The following is a 25,594-nucleotide window of genomic DNA, read 5'->3' on the forward strand; positions in this document are numbered from 1 at the left end:
AATTTGTGCGTGGTACGCTCTCTTAATCGTTTTATATTTGCTATGTTCTGTGCTAAGGTAATTTTTCCGCCAGCTACGTTCAGCCCGTCTTAGCTCCCCCTGTTTGTTTTTGAGCTCTCGGTCAAACCAAGGGGCCGATCTCTTCTTTTTCCCGGGTCTAGGCTTGCGTCTTCCCTGTCCGGTCATACTTTTTAGTTCAGTCATCCAGTCCCTAAAAGTGTTTATGTTTGGGGATCCTATTAGCTTAGGTTTACATTCTCTAGCTATTATAGTTAATTCTGGATGTTTCATAGTAGCTTTCCAGTCATCTTGTCTGACCTGGTTGCTTTCACCTGTGTGCTTATTTTTGGCATTAGTCTCAAGTGCGATCGTAAAAGGTATAAGTACGTGATCTGTCCATATCTGGGGTTTTAGCTGGTCTGTTGTTAATATATCTAAGTTGGTGGCAATGCAGTCAATCGTGTGTCCCGCCTCGTGGGTGGCTAGGGTATCACAAATTTTGAGACCCAGTACCTCCATGATTTCTCTAAAGGAGGTAGTGGATGCTTCAGTTGTGGACTCTAGATAGATATTCATATCCCCCAGCATGGTAAAATTTGAATATCTAAGTATCAATGGACTTAGCACATCTCCAAGGCTCCCTAAAAAACCTGTACAAGTGCCGGGAGGGCGGTAGATCAGTGCCCCAGAAAAGGAGAAGTTGTCATGGATTTTAAGACTAAAGCCCATCCCTTCCGCATCCTTTAAATCGTGGAGTTCTGTCATCGAGCAACCAAAAGTATCTCTATGTATAATGGCCACTCCCCCCCCCCCCCCGTTGGCCATTACCTCTATCAGCCCTCTGGATGCCATACCCTAAAGGTAGGGCATGCACCAAATCCGGAGTGCACCAGGGTTTGAGCCAGGTCTCCGTAATAAAGAGACAATCTAGGTTGTCGTCGATTAAGAGGTCCTGTATATGCTGGGCATGTTTTGGAAGAGATCTAGCATTAATTAAACCCGCCTTTAAGGCATGGGTAGGAACAGCAAATATGGTGAGGGCGGATATCTGAGACCACGAGAATGTACTGTGGCATTGATGGCAACTCACCAGGCCTGTCCAGTCTGAAGGGTCTAATTTGTGCAGGTCACATTCATAGTTCGGTTTTATGGCTAGTAGTTCCTGTCTACTGTAGTTCCCGCTAGTAGTCCCAGCAGGTTTCTTAGCCCTGAGCCCGGCCCGTGCGCGGACGGGCGCAGACGGGCTGGACTCTGGCTTGACTCCGGCGCGAGTCCGGCGCGTCCGCTGCGCGGAGTCATGGTTGTCTATTTATATACCGGTGACTCTCGCCCCTAAGGAAGGATAGCCCTACCCAAGATGGCCGCCGCAATAGTTCCGCCCTTGCCACCAGGTCAAACAGCCCTGAAATCGGCTGGACCCTCTGGGGGAGGCAGCGCTATGCAGAAAGAGTGCAAACCAATATTAGAATGGTTAGTGTTATTTAAAATAATGTCTCTACCCAAATTCGGCAAAGACACCAAAGCGTCACGCTAAATCCGCGCGCTAGTGCAGGGGGGGGAGGACACAAAAGGCAAGTGCAAACAATAAGAACAAATGGTCAGGCTAAAGACCAAGCCTCAAGCACCTCAATGCTAGGACCACAGTAGGGAGAGGGGTGGTCAGGGGGGGCAGAGAGTGGCAGATGTGAGCCGGAAAAGGAACCTAGCAACTGTTTTGTCTTGCTGTCTGATGCGCCGGAGTGGTGGTCGGTGGCTGGGTCGGACACATCCTCCAGCTTTAGTGAGAATGACAGTGACCCAGAAGAGGGTAAAAGGGGCTATGATTTGACAGCCCGTAAGATAAGAAAGAAGATCAGCCAACGAGCCTCAGTTGATAAGGATTTAGCCTGTTATTATACACCTACAGACGCTTGGTCGGTCCCCCTCCTGGAACACTACAGGGTACAGGCTGCTCTGATTCCCCGACAGTGACCATGGATTTGGTCCTCACTAGGATAGACTACTGTAATGGTCTCTACCTCACTTTCACATCAGGCCTTCTGAACAGACTCCAGATTTTGCAGAATGCAGCAGCTCGGTTCAATGAATCAGCAAGGGAAGCCATCAGAAGACTACGCTAGCTGCCAGTTAGACAACAGTGTAAATTTAAAGCCCTCTGTTTGGCTTTTAAATCTTTGCAAGGACTGGGGCCTGACCAATTCATGAAAAGATTTAAATGATATATTCCGGCAAGAACATTACGCTCAGGCTCAGCCAGGAATATGGTGGTCCCCCCATTTAGAAAGGTCACATGGGGGGAGAAGCATTTACAGGACAACAGCAATGCTTTGGAATGATTTGCCACTTTTCTTAAAAACAGTCATTTCTCTTCTCAGTTTCAGGGAGAACACGAAAAACGTGGCTTTTTACACAGGATAAAGCCTTTCTGCTCCCGTTTACCACAGTGTTTAGCTCCGCTGTCCTACAGCGCCAAGACGCCTTTGGGCATAAGCCACACTTTATAAATTAAATTTACATTACATTGGACGCTATATATCAGTCAGTTTCAATGCATCGTAAAGAAACACGCCAAGGTAGCCACAAGGCTCAAACTGCACTAAGTCCCCGGGGTGGTTAGAAAACTCACTAAGGTGTGTAACACTATCAGGGAACACCTTACAGATCTGGAGACCAGAACTGCCATGACGAGGCAGATCCTGCTGCTACTAGGGCACAAGCAGAGGCTCAGGAATCCCGATTGGTGGACCTACAATGGAAGCTGCAAGATCAAGAAAAATGCCAGAGGCGTAACAATCTTCATCTGCTAGGGGTCCCAGAAAGGGTTGAGGGCTCGGATATTCGGACATATTTGGTGGAACTCTTACGTGCGGCCCTCCCCGAGTTATCAGGTAGGAATAGGTCACAAGAAATTCAGCGGGCCCCAGGGAGTACGGTTCGTATTAAGGCAACCACTCACGGAGGGATCGAGGCCACAGGCTATCCTCATTTGCCTTGGGAACTTCCTTCTAAGACAAGCTATTTCTGAGAAAGCAAGGCCCGAATCGAAGTGCTCTAGTGGGGATGTCTCGTTCTTTGTCCGTACAGACTTTTGCCATGTCACGGTCGAAAGACGATGGCAGTTACGGCAGATGATTAAGCCCATTCAAGATAACAATGCTCAGGCTTATCTGGTTAATCCTGCTTGTCTAAGGGTGGTATGGAAGGGGCAAATTCTATTTTTTGATTCTGAGGTCAAGTCAAAGGAGTTTTTATATGGTTCTAAGTCATAAGAACGGCAAGAAATAAAAGAGCAGGGCTAAAAGTGTAGCTAATTCATTTCTGTAATCAGGTTCTTATTAGCCTTTGTTTGTATATGTGGTATTTTCTTTTTTTCTCTTTCTCTTCTTTTCACGTTTTTTCCACTATTATGAAACGTTTGTATAACCCACGGGTCACACGTGCTGTTCCCCATCTCCTCTTAGACTGCATCACGGTCTGATAGCTTCTCAGAGTTGGGGGGAGGAGGGCTCGTGGGAGGCAGGATTGGATTGGGTGCGTCAGGGGACGGCGGTGGGGGGATGGAGGAGTACAGGGTGTAGGTGTGGGGGAAGCAAAACAAAAATTAGACCCAGAGTTGGAATTAAATTAATACAATGTGTCTGTATTTATCAAGTTATGTATTCAGTAGAGATGCAATTAAGTACAGCGAGGGGTTCTTAGAGTATAGGTTAGATGGGTAAAATCACGTTATGCTAGGTAAATGTGGGAGGGCTGAATGATAGGATGAAACGGATATGGGTGGCAGAGTTTGTGAGGTCAATGGCTCCTAATGTTATCTGTATGCAGGAGACACATATCCCGTGGGATGAAAGGGAGTTGATCGTAATAAAGGGATATAACCTGTTGGCTTGTTCCTCACAGAGCACTCATTCAGGGGTGGGAGATGGGGGGATGGGGAAGGGGGTTTGGGGAGGCGCTATTCTAGCCAAACCCCAAATAGGGCAGATTAGGTGTAAGTTCTCTGATACTCATGGTAGATGGGCACTAGTTGAGCTTGAGGTAGGACTCATAGTTTGTGCAATACATGGACTGAAACAAGACGATTCTAAGATATTTGAGAATCTCAAGGTCAAGTTAGCATCTTGGCCGCAATCGCTGGTTATCTGTCCAGATCTCAATATTCAACAAGCAGTTGAGACCCGGCAGGTCTAGGGAAATCAGGGGGAAAAAACTCAAGTATACAGGGCTTTGATATCCCTTCTGGATAACCACGGCCTAGAATATGCATGGATTCATAAGCAGTCTAATGATCGAGGCTATACCTATTACTCATGGCGCCTTAAGAAATATGTTTGACTCATCTATTTCTTAATTACAGCATGCTTGTTAAGTAAAACTGAAATCAGGAGGCTCCAGAAGGTAATCTCAGATCATAGTCCCCTGGTCTTGGAGGTCGAAGTCCAAGCAGCTGCTAAGTGCCGCCCCAAGTGTACATTCAACAGGAAATTGCTGGCAAATGTAGCCTTTGTCAAGCATATTAAGAACTGGACGCAGGGTTTTGTGAGAGGTATAGTCTGGGATGACTTTGAGGTAGGCTTGAGGGGGGAGATCATCAGTTTTGTTGCCCAAGAGAGGCGACAGCGCCAGGCTGAGAAAGAGAGGCTGTTGGGGGAATTTACAGAAGCTGAGCAAGAACATGTGATGCAGATAGCACAGGGGTAAGTGTTGGCACGCACTCAGTTTAAAATCATTACCCTAAAAGCAGACATTAATAGCTGGCTCAATGAGATAACGGCCAAAGTATTTCACACCCATAGGAATGGAACATATGAATATGGAGAATCAGCCGGTAAAATGCTTGCGCTACGTACACAGCAGAAGGAAGCTAGAAGCAAGATAGCCTCAGTTTGGAAAGATGAAAGAGTTTTTACAGAGACTAGAGACATACTTTGTGTATTCCAGGAATTCTTCCAGGTGTTATATAAGAAAGATAGTGGGTTACCCTTAGACGCCTCTTAGGTAGTGACAGAGGTGGAATTCAGGCTGTTCTAGATCAACCAGTTGGGATCAGCTAGAAGCAGAAATAACACTGGAAGATGTCCTGGCAGCTTTACAGTACCTGCCTTCGGGGAAAGCTCCCGGTCCGGATAAAATACCTCTTGAATTTTATAAAACACTTCAATCCCAGCTAGCCCCTATTTTATTGGATCTATTTTTGGGGGTACAATATAATGGGGCTCCTCTAGTGTCCTGGGAGGGCACCGCCATCGTTCTGTTCCCCAAGAAGGGTAAAAGCCTGGACAACTAAGCCTAGTATAGGCCAATTTCACTAATAAATGCCGAGAACTATTCTAAAATTCTGGCAACTCGGTTAGGTAGGGTCATAGACCATTTAGTGTCACCTTGGCAGCATGGGTTCATACCCGGTAGAGGGACCATATAAGGCGGGCGATAACTTTGTTTTGATATTACTGCTGAGACGGTGGGCAAATGGCTATGGCCCTAGTAAATGCCGAAAAGGCTTTCAACGGGTGGATTGGTGGTTCTTATGGGGAATACTAGAATTAAAGGGTTTTGGCCCCAAAATGATCCGTGCTATCAAAGTAATGTAATCGTCTCCGTATTCACGGCGTCAACTGATGGGGAGAAGAACCGGGCATCATAAAGTATTGAGGGGGACCAGACAGGGGTGTCCCTGCTCCCCCTACTCTCTATATAAATCCACTGATCGAGAAGATCATAAACAATCGGGGGATAAAGCCTATTATCGGCAAAGGGTTTGAGACAAGGTGCTTGCATATGCTGATGACATTGGCATTGTCACCACTGACCCCGAAGGAGCAATCAGGGAACTAGAAGCTATGGCTGGAAACTTTGGTAAAGTCTCCGGCTATTCCCTGAATAAGGGCAAAACACAAGTCGTCATCTGTACAGGTAATTTCACCTTTCAAGATGCACGGCGTGTGAACACAACTGTTTATCTTGGAGTTCGCATCATCCATAAAGTAGCTATTATAGGCTAAATCAATTTTGATTCCCTGGTCGAAAAAATATCTACAGACCTACAATGTATAAATGGGCTACACTTATTAACTATAAGTAGGTGTAATGTTTAAAAAATGACCAGGTTGCCCAATATTTTATATCTTTTTCGGTCGTTACCAGTGGCTATAGATGAAATATTACTGAAAACTCTGGACACCATATTCATTAATTTTATTAGGCAGTACAGGAAGGTGAGGCGAATATTAAAGTATAGGTCTCTTCCACAGAGACGGGGTGGGTTGACAGTTCCCAACATCACATTTCATTATTGGGCGGCTCTCATACAGCAAATGCGCATTTTATTTCTTTCGGAAAGTGACGAAAGGACAGACCAAGAGAGACACAGTGCACTTCCAACAATTTATGAACTTGCTGTAGGGAGAAAAGCTGGTGGACTGCTGCTAAGGCAGCTAGAGCAGAGTTATTACAAAAAAGCTCACTTCAAGATAATACTTAATGCCTCGAAAATATAGAGCAAGATTCGTAAAGCTATGAAGATCCCGAAATATAGCAGATATTGTCCACTATGGCGTTCCTCCCATTTTCTACCTCTCTTTTATGATATAATGGGTAGACAATGGGAGCGGTATGGCCTGACAGTAATTGGGGACATTTATCATTCAGATCAGCTAAGCCCTTTTATTAATCTACAGCAAGGGTTCGGTATTCCGGAAACCCAATATTTTAAATATATACAAATTAGGGAACAACTCAGTAATTCCAGGGAGGTCATATTCCTTGATAAAATACCTATGTTGGAGGTAATCACTCGGGCTGACTGTAAAATAAGAAACATTTATAGCATTATGCTGGACAGTCTTCCGGATGACCTTGAGAAAACTGAGGCAAATTGGGCTAGGAAGCTTTAAGACCCTGGCGCTGACATAGACAATGCAATAGCTAAGATCTTTTTGTCAGCGAGTCTGAAGGCGTAGATTTTTAAGACGTTATTTAACTTGTATTTTACACCCACAAGTTGTTTGAGTGGGGCAAGTGAACAGATGATACGTTTCCCAGCTGTGGGGAAGGCCCGGCTACTTTTTATGACTGCACCAGGTTACTCCCTCTAAAGTGTGGGCTGGAGCTCTTCTGTGAAGGATTGCTAGGGCACAGGGTTAAACTTAGTCCAACCTTGATGATCCTGGGGCACAACAGCAACTTGAACAGCTCTCAGACTTATTTTGTATTTGTGTCAGTAGCCGTTGCTAGGATATTAATTGCAGACAGATAGAAGGACCTGGAACCCCCCTCGTTGCAGGCCTGGCTAGCTTGGTTGTTTGGTATATGTAATCAAGTGATGGCCCTCTCTACGAATGCAAGGGCAGCCTGGCCAGGAAGCTGGGGAAAAAGATCTGCTCCCCATAACGGATTGGAAGAACAATACTGATTGTGTTGCAGAACAACTTGCTGGTTGTTTATAACCGTTGAAGCGGAGATCCACTGACCTAGAATATTTTACTACCAGGACAGTTAATAAGCTAAGGCAGGATCTGTTGGTGAGTCATGCTCTCATGTTCCTTCAGGTCTTCCCTTGGTGGCATGACCCAGCTCTCTGAAAGATGATGTTATTATTTGATGTACTGTAAATAATTACAAAATGTATTAACTAGGCTGTTCCTATCGTAGTTATTTGTTATTGGTATATAACTATGTGTGTGATACATTAATTTTTCCCTTGTACAATCGACAATATTGAATTCTCTTGGTTTTAATAAAATAAATTAAAAAAAGGAAATTTTGCTCAAATCAACAGGCTGAACAGACTTGGCAGCAAATTGGCAAACATGGCATGAAAGTAGAATTTTTGTCAAATTGCAACCTTTTTTAGTTTGGTTCAATTCCGTTCAGTAGTTTTTGAGATAAGCGTTTGAAAACGTTCTTCAGTGTACTTTAAAGGATTAACACTTTTGTATATCTTTGGAATTTTAACTTGAGTCAAGACTTGCATATCTAATCAATCACATTTGTATTTATTTTTAACAAAATATGGTTTGCTGGACTAGGACTACATTTTGTTTCCCACCATCTTGAAACCTGCAATTTGGTACAGACTTGCGAGTTTAATGCTGTGAAACAAAATTCCACAGCCATGGGGAACCCACCCCAAAAGTGACAGACCCCAGGGAAGTGGTTAGAGGTATCGAAGCATGTAAAAATATTAAACAAATACTGACAAAAAAGCACCTAAAATGGCAAGCTCGTCAGCAACCATTTTAGATGCTGATACAACAGCACTTCGCTCAACACTGGCTATGCAGTGCTCTCTGCAGGTTGGGTGCAGGGCTTGGCCACAGGTCAGCCCCTGTGTCCGCCCGGCTGCCCAAGGTGAAGGCGGAACGTAGGGGGTGTGGGGCACCCGCAGCCGAGTGGCCTGGTCCAGCCCCTTCACCCATCCTCTTGTAGGAGGTGACCCCTGCTGCACATGGCTGGGGGTTGGCAGCAGGTTGTGGCTCCCAGTCAGGCCTCCATGAGCAGCTGGTGAAATGGCAGTTGACCATAGGGTCTAGCCTACAACGAGATCCTCTTTTTTTTTTTCTTGGCTCAAAAGAAAGTTTCACTGTACTATTGCCATGTACCTGAGCAAGCTTCTGTGGCAATGATGGTTTTGGGAAGCTTTGGTGGGATCCAAAGAGACTTCTAGAAAATCTTTTTTTATTTTTTTTCTATTTTGAACACTGGCAGTCCTCTCCTTTGGGACACCCGCCACATGGCCTTCTGTTTAAGTTGTGCTCACGCTACCCCCTCATGTGCCCTTTCAATTTTTTTTCAGGACTCCGGGACTGAGCTCCCAAGTTCTATGATGGCTGCTGCAACATTTTCTTTAAATGTTGGGGAAGCCAAGCAGATTCTTTTGGAGGGTCCGCAGACCTAGATATCGCTAACATTTTCAAAGGATTAATTCCTTCGTGCCCAACCTGAGCCACTCTTTAAAGAGTCATTTCTCAAACTAATGAATGGATTTACAACACATAAGAAAAACACAACTCGAGTAAAGTTTTACCTTCATGCCAAATTTGGGGTAGTTAGGTTTAGCAGTTTTGTCTTTAGGAGCAAATAATCCTATGGGAAAAGGCAGCTTTCGGACCCCCACTTTTTCTTTTTGACTTTCCCTGCTTGACTGATCTGTAGGAAACTTCAGATGAAGGGTACTAAGCAGATGAGCAATTTTTTGGAAGGTTTCATGCCGATTTGTTAAATAACGCAAAGTTAAGAAGAAAGCACACATTAGTAGTGCCTACATGCGGCTCTGCACCATCTCTGCCAGGACACTGCAAGGCAGTCATGGAATCAGTCAGTGCCATCTACCAGTGCGCGGGAGCAGTTGCTCTTGAAACTGAGGATGCCATATGGTGCCTGAGATTACTCAAAAAGTTGAGGAATCTGTAGTTCGAATTAAACATCAGACAAGCATTTACAATGCAATGGTTTCGCCTTTGGAAAAGTTAGAGCTATTGGCATTGTAAATGACAAAATTTGTATTTATGTGTTGGTTTTGAAAACATAAATAAATGGCATTGTCATTTACATTGCCATTAGCTTAATCTCGGCAGTCACTCTGCACTCCCTAGCTCTCCCTAGTCACTCTGCACTCCCTAGTCACTCTGCACTCCCTAGTCACTCTGCACTCCCTAGTCACTCTGCACACTCCCTACTCTGCACACTCCCTACTCTGCACACTCCCTACTCTGCACACTCCCTACTCTGCACACTCCCTACTCTGCACACTCCCTACTCTGCACACTCCCTACTCTGCACACTCCCTACTCTGCACACTCCCTACTCCGCACACTCCCTACTCTGCACACTCCCTACTCTGCACACTCCCTACTCTGCACACTTCCTACTCTCCAGCCTTCCTACTCTCCAGCTATCTGTAAGTAGCTCTCCTGTGTGTTGCCCAGCCTACTCAATTTGAAGCTTTTGGTTGGGTGAATATGTGGAAACCAAAATAAAAACGTGTATTTGAGACAAAAATGTGTGTATTTTCAGAACTCATAAGCTGACAGCTGGAGTAAATGGTTGGCGTTCCAAAATATATTTAAAGCAGATGTTGGAGTGATAAATCGTGGGGCGATTGGGAGACATATTACTGACAGTTTTACGTTGATGATCAGGCATTGCAGCTATGCCGGTTATGTATTAGCTATGTAAAAGCGTTCCAAATTGACAATTTTTTTTTTTTTTACAGTACTGCTGGCAACCCTCTTGATGCATGGAATGGATCACTGTTGGTAAGCCTGCATAACGTGGCCCCTAAAGTAATCATATATGATGGGGTCACTGTGACAAAGTTGTTAATAGCTCACGATGATTTTCATTTAATAAAAGTAGGTCTTGCTACAGAATAGGTTGGAGGCCCCTGGAGCAAGAGTTTTCTCTTTTTTGGAGCAAGATGTTCTCGCTCTGTAGAGGCTGAGAGGTGCAATGTATACATCTTGGCATGCAATAACAGCAGCAGAGTGTAGGTAGGCCCCGCCGGGGCGAAGATTCAAAGAAGGTGACGCCCTTTAAGTGACGGCGAGTTGATTGGCGAGTATAAGGTTAGGGTGAGGCCTGCACATAAGGACGGAATGAGTTCAGATGAACGGGCCATATAGGCAGCGGCGGAATTGGTTGACCAGGGTCTAAAACATGACAGCGGCGCAGGGGTCAACATTACTAGTACCGTGAGTTGAGGTTCAAGTCCCTGTAATAGACGGAGGTTAATAAGAAGACAAGGCCACCTCCAGTTCAGACTGTAAGCGACCTGCCCCACCCTTCCGAGGGGCATCACTGGTTCAACCAGAGACCGACAGCCAAAATGGAACCTTGCTTTAAAAAAAAAATCAAAAAATGGTATACGAATACGTACTTTTTAAACTAAGATACCTGCAGTCACTTTGGTAAGCTTTTTACCGAAAATAAAACCGTTGGGCGACACTTCCCCTTTACTGTGTCAAGTGCCCTGTCACTCCACCGAGGGAAGTCTGCTCACCAGGAAAGCCTCAACAAGTCGCTAGAATTCCGGATTTGCATAAAATGTAGAGACGCTGCCCAGGAATAACTAGCTGCACTCAACTTTGAAAGGGCCTGTATGCAGACGATCATATTCCTAAAATAAACACGAGCAGACAGTTGACTGCACGCATTGAACTAGGAAATCCTGGCCGTCTCATGGGGGGGGGGGGGTTACATTTATCGCATTTGATCAACTAGTAAAACGGGTTACACAGGAGTGGGCGTGCTCCAACTGGTGAAATGGCTCAGGGGGTTCGTCTAACTGCTGCATATCCATCAAGGGGCTAGCAGTAGAGATAATTACGAGGCCTTCACTTTACGGGTTCCAAACATAGTAAAACAGCACTTACCACTAACTAAGATGAATGTGTGTACTGCGGAGATGTGCCTCCACCACTAACCCGGGCACACCCAGGCCGCACCACGTGTCTCGAAACCGACCTCCTGCAACCCTTAAAGGGCTGGCAAGGCTCGGCGTCCGTTCTCCCCTACGTCAGGGCAAAGTGGAAGCCACCAGTGGAAAGGTCGAGGCCATTACCCTCACCCCCCACTCGCCCGGCCCACCTCCCAATGTCTGCGGCGGTACAGCGGCCTACGAGGAGAGTGGACCTCCCAATGTCTGCGGCGGTACAGCGGCCTACGAGGAGAGTGGACCTCCCAATGTCTGCGGCGGTACAGCGGCCTACGAGGAGAGTGGACCTCCCAATGTCTGCGGCGGTACAGCGGCCTACGAGGAGAGTGGTCCAAGATCTGGGTCATCTCTGGGCCCCAGCGGACCCCACAGACAACCCCTAGCTCTGTAACGAAATAGAGAATACAAGAGTCACCACGGTGAATACTGCGTGCGTTCTCTTACCGGGTTAAGGATCGGGTGTAGGCTCCCGCGCACCCCGCTCTCTGGGGGTGAGGCCCGCTCTGTTGTTATGCTTCCGGAATGTGCTGAGTTGTGAGCGGCGGGTTAATTTCCTGGAATTACTCACTCCCTCAGAGAGATTCCTTCCATTCGAGGACACAGGGGGCGGGGGAGGGTGCGGGAGGGGGCGGGAGAGGACACAAACGGCGGGAGGGGGCGGGAGATCCATTCGAGGACACAGGGGGCGGGGGAGGGTGCGGGAGGGGGCGGGAGAGGACACAAACGGCGGGAGGGGGCGGGAGATCCATTCGAGGACACAGGGGGCGGGGGAGGGGGCGGGAGAGGACACAAACGGCGGGAGGGGGGCGGGAGAGGACACGGACGGCGGGAGGGGGCGGGAGAGGACACGGACGGCATTCACTTTCAGTGAAAGGGGAGGGAACGGAAAAAACGTAACTCCGCCCTGGGAAAAAATCTCCGGAACGCCCCCGAATCTGGTCCAGCCTTGATGGACAGATCCGGCACTCAATGGCTAGCCTCCATTTATGGAGCTAACCAATGAGAGCCGTGGGACGTTCCAGGAGTCCTTATTGACGACATAGGATTTCACCTGCGCTGAAGAGCTGCGCAGAGCGCAGCCTTCGGCAGGCGAAACCCAAAAATGGTAGCCACGATAGCCCATTAAACTGGAGGGAGAGACTGAAGACTTAAATATGCAGTCTGAAAATACATTCTGTCATTTTCCAAGATATACATTGCATCTGTTATCACATGCACAGTCCAAGTCCTCAAATTTTACAATTCTGTCTGTAGCATGCAGATTTTAAGTCATGCATAATGTACTTGGAGGGGACAAGATGGGAGAATTAGATGCCATACAACTCTAATAACCGGAGCCAAAAGACAGTAAACCTAACCTTCAGGTTTGAAAGAGCACACAAGTACTGGACCCACACGTTATTGTATCTGTTACACAGTCCTTATAGATGAGAAGGCAGATCTATTAATAAGGTTACACCAAAGGTACAGGCCATGGCCTCAGACAACAGCAACAGTGTTGATGCTATAATAACAAGTTTTATCAAGATACAATATTACCAGATGGGTCATTAAAAACTTGGCACACCATAAGTACTCTCGGACACCAAGAATATAATATTAGCAAAAGGTGTTGCCAACAAAGTACTGAAATGTTATAAAAATGCAGTTATTTTGTCCCTAAACATTGGTGTATCGGTTTCTGACAACATAGCATATTTATTTACAAATATCAGTTCTTCATTTTGGATTCTAAATTCAATTACTCTGAGATAAAACCCATATTATTTAAAGAAAAAAATGTGTTTATTCCCCCCCCCCCCCCCTCCCCCCACATACCACCTTGCATTTAGAAAACTTGTGTGCTTGGCTGCCCACAATTGTTTGTCTATTAGACAAAATATTCACAGGTACTGCTGCTCCATACAAATAACGTACAAGCACCACAGTCAAATGCCCGGGAGGCTCATCATAAGCTCTAAGAATTGCCTTTTGTCAGGGATGCCTGCCTTATGCCAGGAAGCACGGGCATAAGAAGCCATTTTTGGCCACCATTTGCCAAGGGTAGCCTAATGAGCAGTAATACACGGAATACGCCCAGGAGTGCCTCCTCATCCCGAAACCACATTCATTCCAAGAATGCACACAATCTACGAAAGGGTTCTACATTACTATGTGGCCACCATAATGTCTAGAATCTCACAAATATGCAATGGTACAGAATGGTTGCCATATGCCAAATATGGAGAATTAATGAGGGAGAGGTTGCCACCAAATACACATGCAGACATGTGCACCCTTCTACCCTAACCCTGCTCCGCAAAGGAACACAACTTACCTACTGCCCTGAACAGTGCTATTGGTGTGGCCTTCTCTTCTCCTCCACTAATGCTATGGAGGTGCTGGGTCCAGGAGTGATGCAGAAATCCAGGTACATGCAACATAAACAACGTAGAACAGGGCTGTCTGCTGAATAACTGCTTTCTCCCGAGCCTCTATTCCTTCTTACCCACAACCCACTTCGACCTACAAAGACAGTTAGCATGACCAGCTGTCCCACAGCCTCTAAACCGGGCTTCCCTGGGCCATTGGAACACTGATGGAGAGAGGGTACTTTGTGGGAAGGTGATAGGACTCCACATAACACAGGTGATCACCTGGTCTATGGGTATTGCTGAAAATAATGACCCTTGCACGTAAGGCAGACCAAGGCAAAAGCTGATTCTCTACTTGTTTTATTTGCCCCAAAGAGCAAATGCAGCACATCACATGCTGAAAACACTTCATTAGCTGCTTATGAAATGGAATATTAAACTAAAATCGGGTACACCATCCATAATGTTTAGGGATAAACTGTTACTGATATCTACCAAACCTGCTTCACTGCTATTACAACAAAATAACCTGAGTAACATTAAGAATGTCACAATATACCAGGCCAAATTATAAGATGACACTCATGGAAGCAACGTCATCAGGGCGCAGTATCATCAACTCTGGAATCCATTGGAACCCAATCTGAAAAAATGAAGTGCCTACTACAGATCTCTTAAAACAATCCACGTGGGGGGTGGGGGGAGAGAGGGGGAAGGGGGAGGACGGGACTACACCAGCTCCAAAAACCAACCTAATGAAGAATTGGGCTGCATCAACCAAAGGACACCTTTGTCAGATTTTGGGATGACTTGAACCCTAACCAACAACCACATTAATTTGACAGGTAGGACGAATCACCTTTATGCAAAATCCAAATTGCCACAAGCAATATTGCACCAAAATAACCAAAAATCTTTAGAAATTAAGATTTCTAGAAACATTGCTCACTTGGTTAGTGGTATCTTCGGTGCTCTGTTTTGTGTATTCTTCTAGCTCTTGTTTATCTTTCACAGTTTTTTCCAGCTGGTCATTGGCTTGCCGCAACATTACTTGAAGCTTTTTAACCTGCATTAATAGCACAGAACAATTACTGTATATTTCATCCACACAGTCAGGATAGATAAATATTAAGCCACTGTACTGGAAAACAGTTTTGTCATGTGAACCTATAATTAATGTGATGGTCACTCGTGTTTATACAGACAAATTAGAAATTGGCTCAATGAATCTACTTGCCACCCACTAATCGCCGTCTTCAGTATTTCTCATTCACTTCTGAATTGTGTAATTATGAATTAGTTAGTGAGGACCTCCAACTTTTATCATGGAACGTGGCGGGAATCTTAAGTAAATTAGAGCCTCCAGAATGGGGGGAGTTTATTCAGCTCCATGACATAATTATGCTACAAGAAACCTGGGCAGTGCTCCCCGTCCATCGACATGGGTTTCTAAATTTTTTTATTCCTGCAAAAAAGAGCCCAAAGGGGCGGCCATCAGGGGGACTAATTATATGGATACGGCAATCTTTACAATGCACAATAAGATTAAGACCTGTGAATAACTGCGATATACTATCAGTTGTAATTGTTTGGGGGGATGGCTCCGAGATGGCCCTTTTTAATATCTATGCCAGGGGAATTCCTGGGGGTAGAGGTTCAGATGTGGTAACTGCACTAGACAACAACATTGAAGACCTGCCTCAGCATATTACAATCATGGTGGGGGGTGATGTGAATACCACATTTGAACCCCTGGGATCCGAAGATACTGAACTTTCCCAAGATGAGGATGCCAAATGGGGAATACCGCAGTTAGATTTACCCCCAATAAAGAAGTGGACTGAGGCAGCCGTCCAATTGAAGAGCATGTGCTTAGCCAGGGGGTTGAGGGCGGTAAATGGACACACCCCCTCAGACCTACATGGTGCTCCCACTTTTGATAATCGTAGGGCAAGTAGTAGGATTGATTACATCCTTGCAGATGTTAGAGATTGGCACAGAGTTAGGGACATGAGGGTCACCCCTAGAATGGAAAGTGACCATAACCCGTTGTGCTTGCTCCTTCAATTAAAGTATGGGGGAACAGTGCCAGGCCTGGGCATGGGTCACCTGCCTCTGGACTTAATCTCCACAAACAATCACGCCATATAAAGTGGGCTGCATTGGTAGATCAGCCTGAAAAACTGCAAGATTTAAAAGCAGTGGTGGCAAATGAAGTGAGCAGTTTGCAGTACTGTTACAATGACATTGACTTTCATAAGTTAATCGAAGAGACATATCCCAAATTTTTTCTAAAGATTCAGGGATTCTTTTTAAAGGAAGTTAAGCAGAAAAAGGGAGGGTATCCTTTGAAAAGGGCAGGATGGTATGATCAAACCTGCAGAAGGGCGAGACAGAATCTAAGTGTAGTATTGAGAGGTAAAAACAGAGGAGACGTCCTGAAGGCAAGGGACGAGTATAGAAAAGCCCAGATTAGAGCGAAACGATCCTGGGATGAAAGTCAGTGGCAGGAATTAAAGAATGCTTGTGCAGCTAAACACCAGAAAGAATTTTGGGCAATCATAAAATGGGGTAGGGGGGGAATAGCTGAATGCCCAAAAAACCATGTGGCAAAAGAAAGCTGGATTGACTTCTTTAAACAGCAATATTCCTGTACAATGCCCCTTGAGTGTCAACCCACCCCGCCTATAACATTCTTTAAAGAAGAGGTATTTACAAAAAATGATGTAAGCATAGCACTAGCCGGGGTGACAAGAGGGAGGGCACCGGGCATCGATGGTATTCCGGCCGACGTATTTTTATCGGACCGGGATAATTGGTGCCTGTACTTTGCTTGGCTTGCAAATTCTATAGCACACGGAGCAGCAATACCTGCCTCGTGGAAAGGCGCAGAGATCATTCCAGTCTATAAAAAAGGAGATAAGGCCTTAGCATCTAATTATAGACCCATCAGCCTTATCGATTCAGCGCAAAAATTGATGGGTAGAATGATTCAAAATAAAATACAAGACTGGATAGATGAAAATGGAGTCCTCTCGCCATATCAAGCAGGATTTCGCCCTCTAACCAGCTCCATTGATCAGGTTTTCCACTTCTTAACCCTGTACTGGAAAAATGTCACCCTAGTAGATGGCCCATTGTTTGCTGTCTTTGTAGACTTAAAACAGGCATTTGATCTAGTGCCACGGCAAAAACTATGGAATGTGCTAGGCGAACTTGGAATTAGTCCTGAACTACTGTCATTACTGGTGCGTATGCATGAGGGCAACTACGCCAAAATTAGATGGGGGATACAGGGTGAAGTCACTGATTCTTTCCCTGTAGAGCGTGGGGTGAGACAGGGATGTGTCCTGCCCCCCACCCTATTTTCCCTTTACATCAATGGAGTAGTGGACCATCTCAGGAAATCACCAACTGATGCACCCATCTTGGATGGGGTGCGGGTTCCGGTACTCATGTTCGCGGATGATACCCTCCTGATATCGCGAACGCCAAGTGGGCTACAAAAGTCAATTAATGCCTTTGGAGACTTTTGTAGGATTCGGGGTTTGGAACTAAATACTGCAAAAACCAAATTCATGAACATGAATCCTGCTAAGTCGTTTAAGGGGGCAATGTATTACAACGGGGTTGTTTTAGAAGAGGTGGATGCCTTCACATATTTGGGCATTAATTTGCAGGGGAATATGCAGTGGAATTCGCACATTAACTCTACGGTTTTAAAGTTCCACCAGCTGTCGGGGGCCATAGCTTTGAAGCATAAATCTTCATTGACAAAACCTATCCAACCTGTTATGGAGATTTATAGCATGAAAGTTCTTGGTGCATGTCTTTATGGAGCAGAATTATGGGTGTTTGCTAATATCAAAGGGTTGACAATTGCTGAGAACAAATTCTTACGTAGGCTGATTGGCGTCCCACAGAGTACTCCATCTACTCCTCTCCTCTATGATCTAGGGAGGAAAAAAAATTGAGGACCAGGCTCGACTGCGTCCTCTATTATTTTGGAGGCGCATAAAGGCTACGCCTGAACTGGGCCATTATGCTGCGGCACTTATGGACATTGTCAACTCTGATCGGTTGCACAAAATTACGTGGTTAAAAGAAATCAGAAACCTACTAAACAAGCTCCATCTTGACCACCTATGGACTACTACTGACCCTACAGCTTTCCCCTCCAAGGATTTGTTAAAGAAATTGTATTGGGACATGACACTTAGTTCGGTTTTGACATCTAACCAGCCTTCGGTGTTAACATCCCAATATTTGGAACACAAACTAGTCCCAACATTAGAACATTATTGGGACTTGATCACAAAACCATTGGACAGAAAGCTGTATTTCCAGTTCAGGGTGGGTTGCCTACCGCTTAATGCTTTTACATTAAAATGGTCCCCTGGTAATGTTAACATCTGTGCACATTGTAAGGATCATGTTGAGGACATTCCACATTTTTTGTTTGTTTGCCCCCTCTATGTGGCCCCAAGGCAAAGATGGTTAAAACCTCTATGTAGTAATTTAGGGACTAGAATACACCAAGAAGCACTTAGAATACTAAGAACAAATTGTTCTCCCAGCCTCGCCATTGCACTAGCCAAATACTTGGGCTGGGCATGGATTTTACGTACTCGCACTTTACTTTAATGAATTGTAGTTAAAATTAGTAGAACATTTTTAGATGATCGTTCTTTTACTTTTTGCATCAGGTTTCCATTTGTAAGTGGTTGTACATTTTAAATATGTGTTCCGACAGCATTCTTGTTTAATGTGTATTTTAAATTGTGCAAAATAGAATAGTATTTATTATGTATAGAGTAGGGTGAAAATGCTTTTATGACAATGCTGTTGAATAAAGCTTTGAAACTTGAAAACTTGTAATTATGAACCTAACGTTATAGCCAACGGTTTCTGTGAAGTACATCAATGACAAGCAAAAAAATGTGTATACAGGGCGACAGCAAAAAAACCCCAAAGGTTTAAGTTCAGAAACCTAGCCTAACCTAACTAGGGAGGCATATTTCCCGGGAAACATCCTTTACAACGCAACTTTTACCACGCAGTGCTATTACAACGCAGGTTTTACAACGAAAACCATTACAACGCATTGCGCTGGGGGGCGCTCTAGGATAGGGAATAGATTTATTTACTATCCAACACCTTCCCTAGTGTCCACGGGGACTGGAGTTGGAATAGTAAATTAAACTATTCACTATCCAGCACCCCAAACCGCTATGCGTTGTAAAAACTGCGTTGTAACAGCATGCATGGTAAAAGCATGCGTTGTATCCATATTTCCCTATTCGTTCGTGCATTCTCTGTCTTTATGGTATTGCTGAGCCATCATATTGATATTGGATACAATTAGCACTATAGGCCAGTTATAAAATCCTGCAAAGGGACAAGTAAAAAAATGAAGAATTCAGAAAGTGAATTGCTTATCAAACAAGAAATGGCAAAAATCAACGGTTAAGGTCTCAGCAAGATAGCACGATGGTTACATTTGCTGTTTTTAATGCAATCATATGCAATATAAACAAAGAAATATAAAACATGCTGCTGCTCAAAACATGCTTGAGATAAAAAATATTTACATTTAAAAATGTATTAACTATTGAAAATAATGTAAATAGAACAGTAAGGCAGCTTCCTAGCAAACAAACCGTTTTCAGTGTTAATGGACCTGACAGTAAAATATGCTTAATATTGGCAAAAGGAAAACGTACTGTTTGTGTTGAACTACATTATCAACTAAGATAGAGAGGATAAAGAATGGAGAAAAAAATACTCATTGGAAAAGTACGTTTTGTCCCAGCACCACTCGCACTGAAGTCCACTTCAGTCGAACATGTGTTAAGGAAAAATGCAATTACGCTAAGTGCCAGAGAGCCACTGGTTGCAAAGGGCTGATCCAGTGCTGTGGTGGGCGAAAGCACAATGTGAATGATAACCAAACACGACAGCAATGCAGACTCAATACCCCACTAAGCTTGTACATGTTTGTAGGCATCTTTTATTCACAATTTGTTATAACAAGACAATGGCGAGATAAAGCTAAAGTGGTCTCTAGTCTCTAGTCCAGGCCTAAAAATGCTAGATTAAAGCTATTAATAAGTCAAGCACAGTACTTAAGACATAATAGGGGAATCAGCATGAGATCGTGTTAGATCTCACAGCCTTAGGGTAGTCTTCCCTCAAGCCTTTTGCCTCAAATTTTTTCTGAATTCTTTTTGTTGGCCATGGGACTCTGAGCACTTTACCACTGCCAATCAGTGCTAAAGTGCATGTGCTTCTCCCCTAAAACATGGTTTGATTGACTTAGTAGCTTAGAGCTGGGAAAAACATTTTGGACAGCCATGCGATGTACAAGTCTATATGATAATAACAATAATTGACTTATCCACAATTGGCCTATTTAATTTACCTATAAGTCCCTAGTAGAGTGCACTACCTGCACCCAGGGCCTGTAAATTAAATGCTACTAGTGGGCCAGCAGCACTTTAAACATGTCTTAGGCCTCCCACTGCAGAGCCTGTGTGTACAATATATACTGCAATGTTGACCTGGCATTTAAGCCTTAAACTCCTCTTTTATTACATATAAGTCACCCCTAAGGTGGGCCCTAGGTAGCCCATAGGGCAGGGTGCTCTGTAATCAAAAGTTGATACATGTACTCTTAAGTCTTGCATGTCCTGGTAGTGAAAAACACCCAAATCCGTTTTTCACTACTGTGAGGTCTACCCCTCTCATAGGTTAACATTGGGAATTCCTTTTTACACTTATAAGTTGTAATTCCTGACTAAGAAGGAGTCGAACTATTCATGTTTCATATCCCTGCAATGGTAATGATAAATCCTTTTTACTGGTAAAGATAAATTTACCACTACCCTTCTAAAAATGCCACCTTTAGAAAGATCATACCCAGTCCCTGGGGGATAATTGGGTGGCTCTCTGTTATTTAGTTCAGACCTTTAGAAAGATGGCATTATTCTACTCTTAGCCCTCAGTGCCTGCAGCCTGTCTCCAATACACGTCTGGGGTGGGTGATAGCTGGGCTTTGTGCATACCCCCCAAGACCGCCACACACAAAGGGAGCTTAAGTGTGACAGCGTGGCCATTCATATCCTGATGGGCCATGCTCGGCAGGATGGGAGGAAGGAAGGAGCTGACACTTGCACCTCAATAGGTTGTATCCTGTCCTCACACAAAAGGCGTACCTCCGTGGAGTGAGTCTGGAGCTAGTGCTGAGAGGGAGGATTTTTGTACAAGTCAAAGCCCCTTTCTGAAGTCAACCCCACTTCAAAGGCAGAACTCGGTATTAGTATTGGGTCTCTGACCTCACCAAATCAGACACTACTGGACCTGTGAAGAACCCTGACAGGAGAAAGGACTGCTGTGCTGCAACAAGGACCGCCAATCTGCTGGACTGCTGCTCTGGAAGAACTGCTTTTCTGCTGTGCTGCCCTGCTGCAGGCAACCGGCTACCATCTGTCCTGCTGAGGAAGGACTGGATCCATCTCACTTGAACCCAGAGTGCTTCAAGGGCATACCGGCTTGCCCCCCTGTTCTAAGTCTCAGGGACATCAAAGACTTCTCGTCACCCTGCAACAGCACCTGTACTTCGTTTGCTGTAAGTCATGCCTTGCCATGAGGGGCCAATTCAGTATTGGGCTCTTGGAAGTGGGTATAAAGTGCTGCAACTTTTAAAAATTCACACATCAAGAGAGTTGCGCTGATCAGAACCGGCGCATCCTCATTGATACCAATGCATTGCCGCTGCAGCGAGGACTGCGAACACTGCATCGAATACTGCCACTGCATCGAATACTGCCACTGCTGTAAGGAACGCAAATGCTGCATTGTCTAATGCTTGACACATCGTCTCCCAGTATCAACACAGCTTCGATTTTACGCAGCTCTGCGCATCGCGTTCAATCCTGTGCTTTGACAGCAACTCATCGGCTTTTTCACACATTTCAGCTCAGACGTCGATGCATCCAATAACCAAGGTACTTTTCAGCAGGCCAAGGTTGGTCCCTGTATCCGAGCATGCTGCATCGCGGTAGGCCTGAACTTCTGGATTTACTGCTGTCAAGCGAGAGTAGATGTCCAAGTTGCCGCTTTAAGCTTTTCAGCGTCATATTTTCATTTATTCTTAAAAAATTCATAACTCCAGTTATACTAACTGGATTTTGATTGTTTTGATCTTGTTTTGTCCATAAAAATATACGTCATTTTCCTAAATAGGTGTGGAGTCTTTTTGCAGTGGTTATACTGTGTTACTGTTTGAAGTGCTGCACAAATACACATTGCTTTTTAAGTTAAGCCTGCCTGCTTTGTGCCAAGCTACCAGAGGGTGAGCACAGGTTAATTTATGGTGTGTATCTGACTTACCCAGGACTGTTGTTCCTGCTTGGACATAGTGCATCTCTCTGCCAATCAGAAAGCTAATTTCTAATAGATCTTAATCATGGTAAAACTGGAGTTTAAAAGACCTGTAGGCCAATATTACTTCGTCACGTTCAGATAGTGTGTCCTACTCAAATACTTATTATAAATTCTCTGTGGGGGAACCAGTGCCAAACGCACATTATATAACTTCAATTCTATGTGAAGAGTTTGAGCAATATATTTAGTTCTAATGAAAAGTTTGCTTCTCAATAATTTGGAATTCGTTGTTTCTACCGCAACTGACAATCGCATGAATTATTCGATAACCATTTACCTGGAGTTCAAATTGATCTTTAATCAATTTCCCCCAACCCTAACCTATACCTAAACCCTAACTCCAATGCGCAAGTTAAATTTAACTCTAAATCCAACCCTGTCCTACACCATATGTCTTATTTAAAAGAACGTGTTCAGCTGCCTGTCACCTGTGCATGGTATTGCACTATAGAAAATTTGCAAACTAGCGCAAATCAGCGAATTAAGAGTGTATTGTCTGTGCATATCTTGTGAACTTGTATATTTTCTCTTTGATGTTTTATGAGAGTCCCCAGAGTGGTTACAGAAATCTAATACAAATGAGGAGTACACCCACTTGTGTAAATTTTCAGAGATTTCCCAAAAATGTATAAGTGCCAAATGTATCTATACACTTAAGTCGCAAGTGGAATGTGTAGTAGCTTGTGCTATTCTCTCCACAAGCTCAGCTCATGAACACTTGTATGGACTCTTCATCGATGAGAACCTTGATTAATGAGTGTTATGCACCAGGCGTTAGAAATGTACAGTTAAATTGTGAGCTGCGCCGTCGCTGCTCTGCCTGATGGTCCAGCATTAATAAACCTGTTTCCATTTACCGGTCTCATGTCCTAGGATCAGCACATCTTTTTTGGCAACGAGAGCTGGGCAATCACGATGAACCTACGTGCCGATGGCCACAAGAGCAAGGGAAGCTGTACGGAATTTCTTAGAGGAATTCAAGAGTGCAGGCGGATGACACGGACCGAAAGCAGAGACTGAAGCGAAAATAGAGGCAGAGCAGCAGAACAGTTAGTGGACGACGGTTAGCATTTGCTCAGTGAAACGCAGGAATGGTGGTGCGTTTCAAGGGGAACAGTGAAGCGAGGCAGAGAGCTGGTGTGATGACGTCAAGGAGGTGAGCGTTGGATGTCGTCAGTGAAACACGAGCGTTGCGTTCCAAGGAATATATTGAGTGAAGCAATTTACAGACTCTGACTCAGGTGGCTTTCACGGAGGAAGCTATTGTGACATCACAATCAGAGCTTCTTGGATCCTTTCAGCTGCAGAATCTGGGTAAACGTCATAGTGGGTACATTGTTGTTTGTTCCCTCAGTCAGTAAAGAGTCTTTGGATGGAAAACAATGATTATTTTACAATGACAGCATCTTAACGAGTTATGGAGCAAAAATAATATTTTCTTTTACGCTGACAGCATTTTAAGGCAGGAGGAATCACTATAATGTTTGGAAAATAGTTGTATAGTTTAGGGTCTTCCATGAACTGTATTTAAAAGTCTATATTTAGATTTTATTAAGTTTTTGTTTTAAATTTATTCAGAGGCTTATCACCGCAAACAACATGCACCATTTTTGGAAACGCCAGGAGAGCAACTTGTACATTGGAAACAGAGGTATGATGGCTTTGAGACTTATCTGGGTGCTATCGGAGCAATGCGTTTCAGGCCACAGAGACGGAAATACCTTCTTCTGCATTCTTTAGGGTTTGAAGGGAGGGTGATTTTGAAACATCTTCCTCCACCAATTGTTGGTAATGAAGAAGTCCTTGATGAGTATCAAGAGACTCTAAAAAATTGAAAAACAGGTTTGATGTACAACCCAGTTTAGTAGTGATCCGACAAGTTTTTTTTATGTATCCAGAAACAAGGCGAGGATGTTGATACGTATATCACTACCTTGAGGAAGTTGGTTTCTGAGTGTCAGTTCGAGAACTTTGCTGATCAATTAGTTTGAGATCAGTTCATTTGTCAATGTACTGACAAAATGTTTAAACAAAAATTGCTTTCAATGGGTAATCAAACACTGGAGGAAACCATTACGTTAGCCAAAAGCATTGAAACATCACAACTATCAGCAAAGGAACTTTAACCAAAAGATAGAGAAGGTGTTTCTGCTGTAAAAGTTAAGGACTCTAAGGATGCTCGCCCGCCTGGGAAGGATTGTGCGAGTGTTTGAGATAAACGCAATACCTTCTTCATTCATCAGAACATATGTTGAAATGTGGGTACAGAGCTCATGGGTATGGAAGCAAATGTACTGCAAGGTTTGGCACTAGCAAAATCTGCACATGCAAGGTCACTTTGCGAAGGTTTGTCAAACCAATAGAAATAAGCAATCCTCAATGGTCAAGTGCATCAGACATATTGTGAAATTACAGAGATAATTTATTGAGACCACACAAAATTACAAATGTGTACACAAGAGCAGTAATGTTACACTAATTTTAATTGCATACAATTTCATATTTATAAAAACCCAACCTGTTAAAACCTTGTAAAGCACAAGTTACTTGCCTTCGGTAACAATATATCTGTAAGAAACGTTAGTTAGTGATAAGATTCCTTACCTTAGAATATCCCCAGGCGTCAGATTGGATCCGGAAAGTTTTCGTCAGCAGTGCCCCTGCGCGTCGCTAGGCGTCGTCTGCGGCTCCACATCCGTCGTCGGTGTCGTGATCGCCGGGATGATGTCGGAGTACTTAGACGCCGCCCTCGCGCACTGACGTCAGTTCTGTACATAGCTTTCCGCGCCAGTAACGCAGAGCCATAATAGAAAACGACACTGGTGCCATCAAACTAGGGCCCTGGAAGGGATGTCCTTAACCCTAGACATTGGTTCGCAGAAAGGGGAGGATGGGTGGGGCGGTAAGAAATCTAACACTAACTAATGTTTCTTACAGATATATTGTTACCGAAGGTAAGTAACTTGTGCATCTGAAAGAAACATGTTAGTATTAGATTCCTTACCGTAGAATAGATACCCCAGCAATACCAACCCCAGTGGTGGGTCTGCGAACCAAGATCACACCAGAAAGTCCTGGAGAACAGAACGGCCGAAAAAGCCATCTCTCCGGACTTAGCTGTCCAGGCAGCAGTGCCTAGCAAACCTGTGCAGTGAGGCCCACGTAGCTGTCCTGTAAGGTGACTCCTCGACCCAGGGCAGTAGTAGCCGCCGTGGCCCAAGTGGAATGGGCCCGCAGCCCAACAGGAGGCTCCTTTTTCGTCACCGAGTAGCAAACCTTGATGCACAAGATGACCCACCGAGAGATGGTCCGCTTGTGCACCGCCCGTCCCTTCTTAGCGCCCACGTAACCAACAAAGAGC

The 25,594-nt window shown here is 44.5% G+C and overlaps 1 protein-coding gene across 2 annotated transcripts in view; it reads right to left on the reverse strand.

Moving 5' to 3' along the window:
• RABEP1 (rabaptin, RAB GTPase binding effector protein 1) overlaps positions 1-25,594 on the reverse strand; it is a 919,122-nt gene that overhangs the window by 324,086 nt on the left and 569,442 nt on the right. Inside the window, exon 11 of one of the 2 annotated variants that reach the window (XM_078679700.1) lies at positions 14,738-14,854. The exons of the other annotated variant lie outside the window; for it this stretch is intronic. Coding sequence (XP_078535826.1) covers positions 14,738-14,854 — 117 coding nt within the window. The remainder of the gene's footprint in view (positions 1-14,737; positions 14,855-25,594) is intronic. 2 annotated transcript variants of the gene reach the window in all.

This window comes from Lissotriton helveticus, chromosome 3_1, assembly GCF_964261635.1.
Source record: "Lissotriton helveticus chromosome 3_1, aLisHel1.1, whole genome shotgun sequence".
NCBI classification, from domain to species: domain Eukaryota; kingdom Metazoa; phylum Chordata; class Amphibia; order Caudata; family Salamandridae; genus Lissotriton; species Lissotriton helveticus.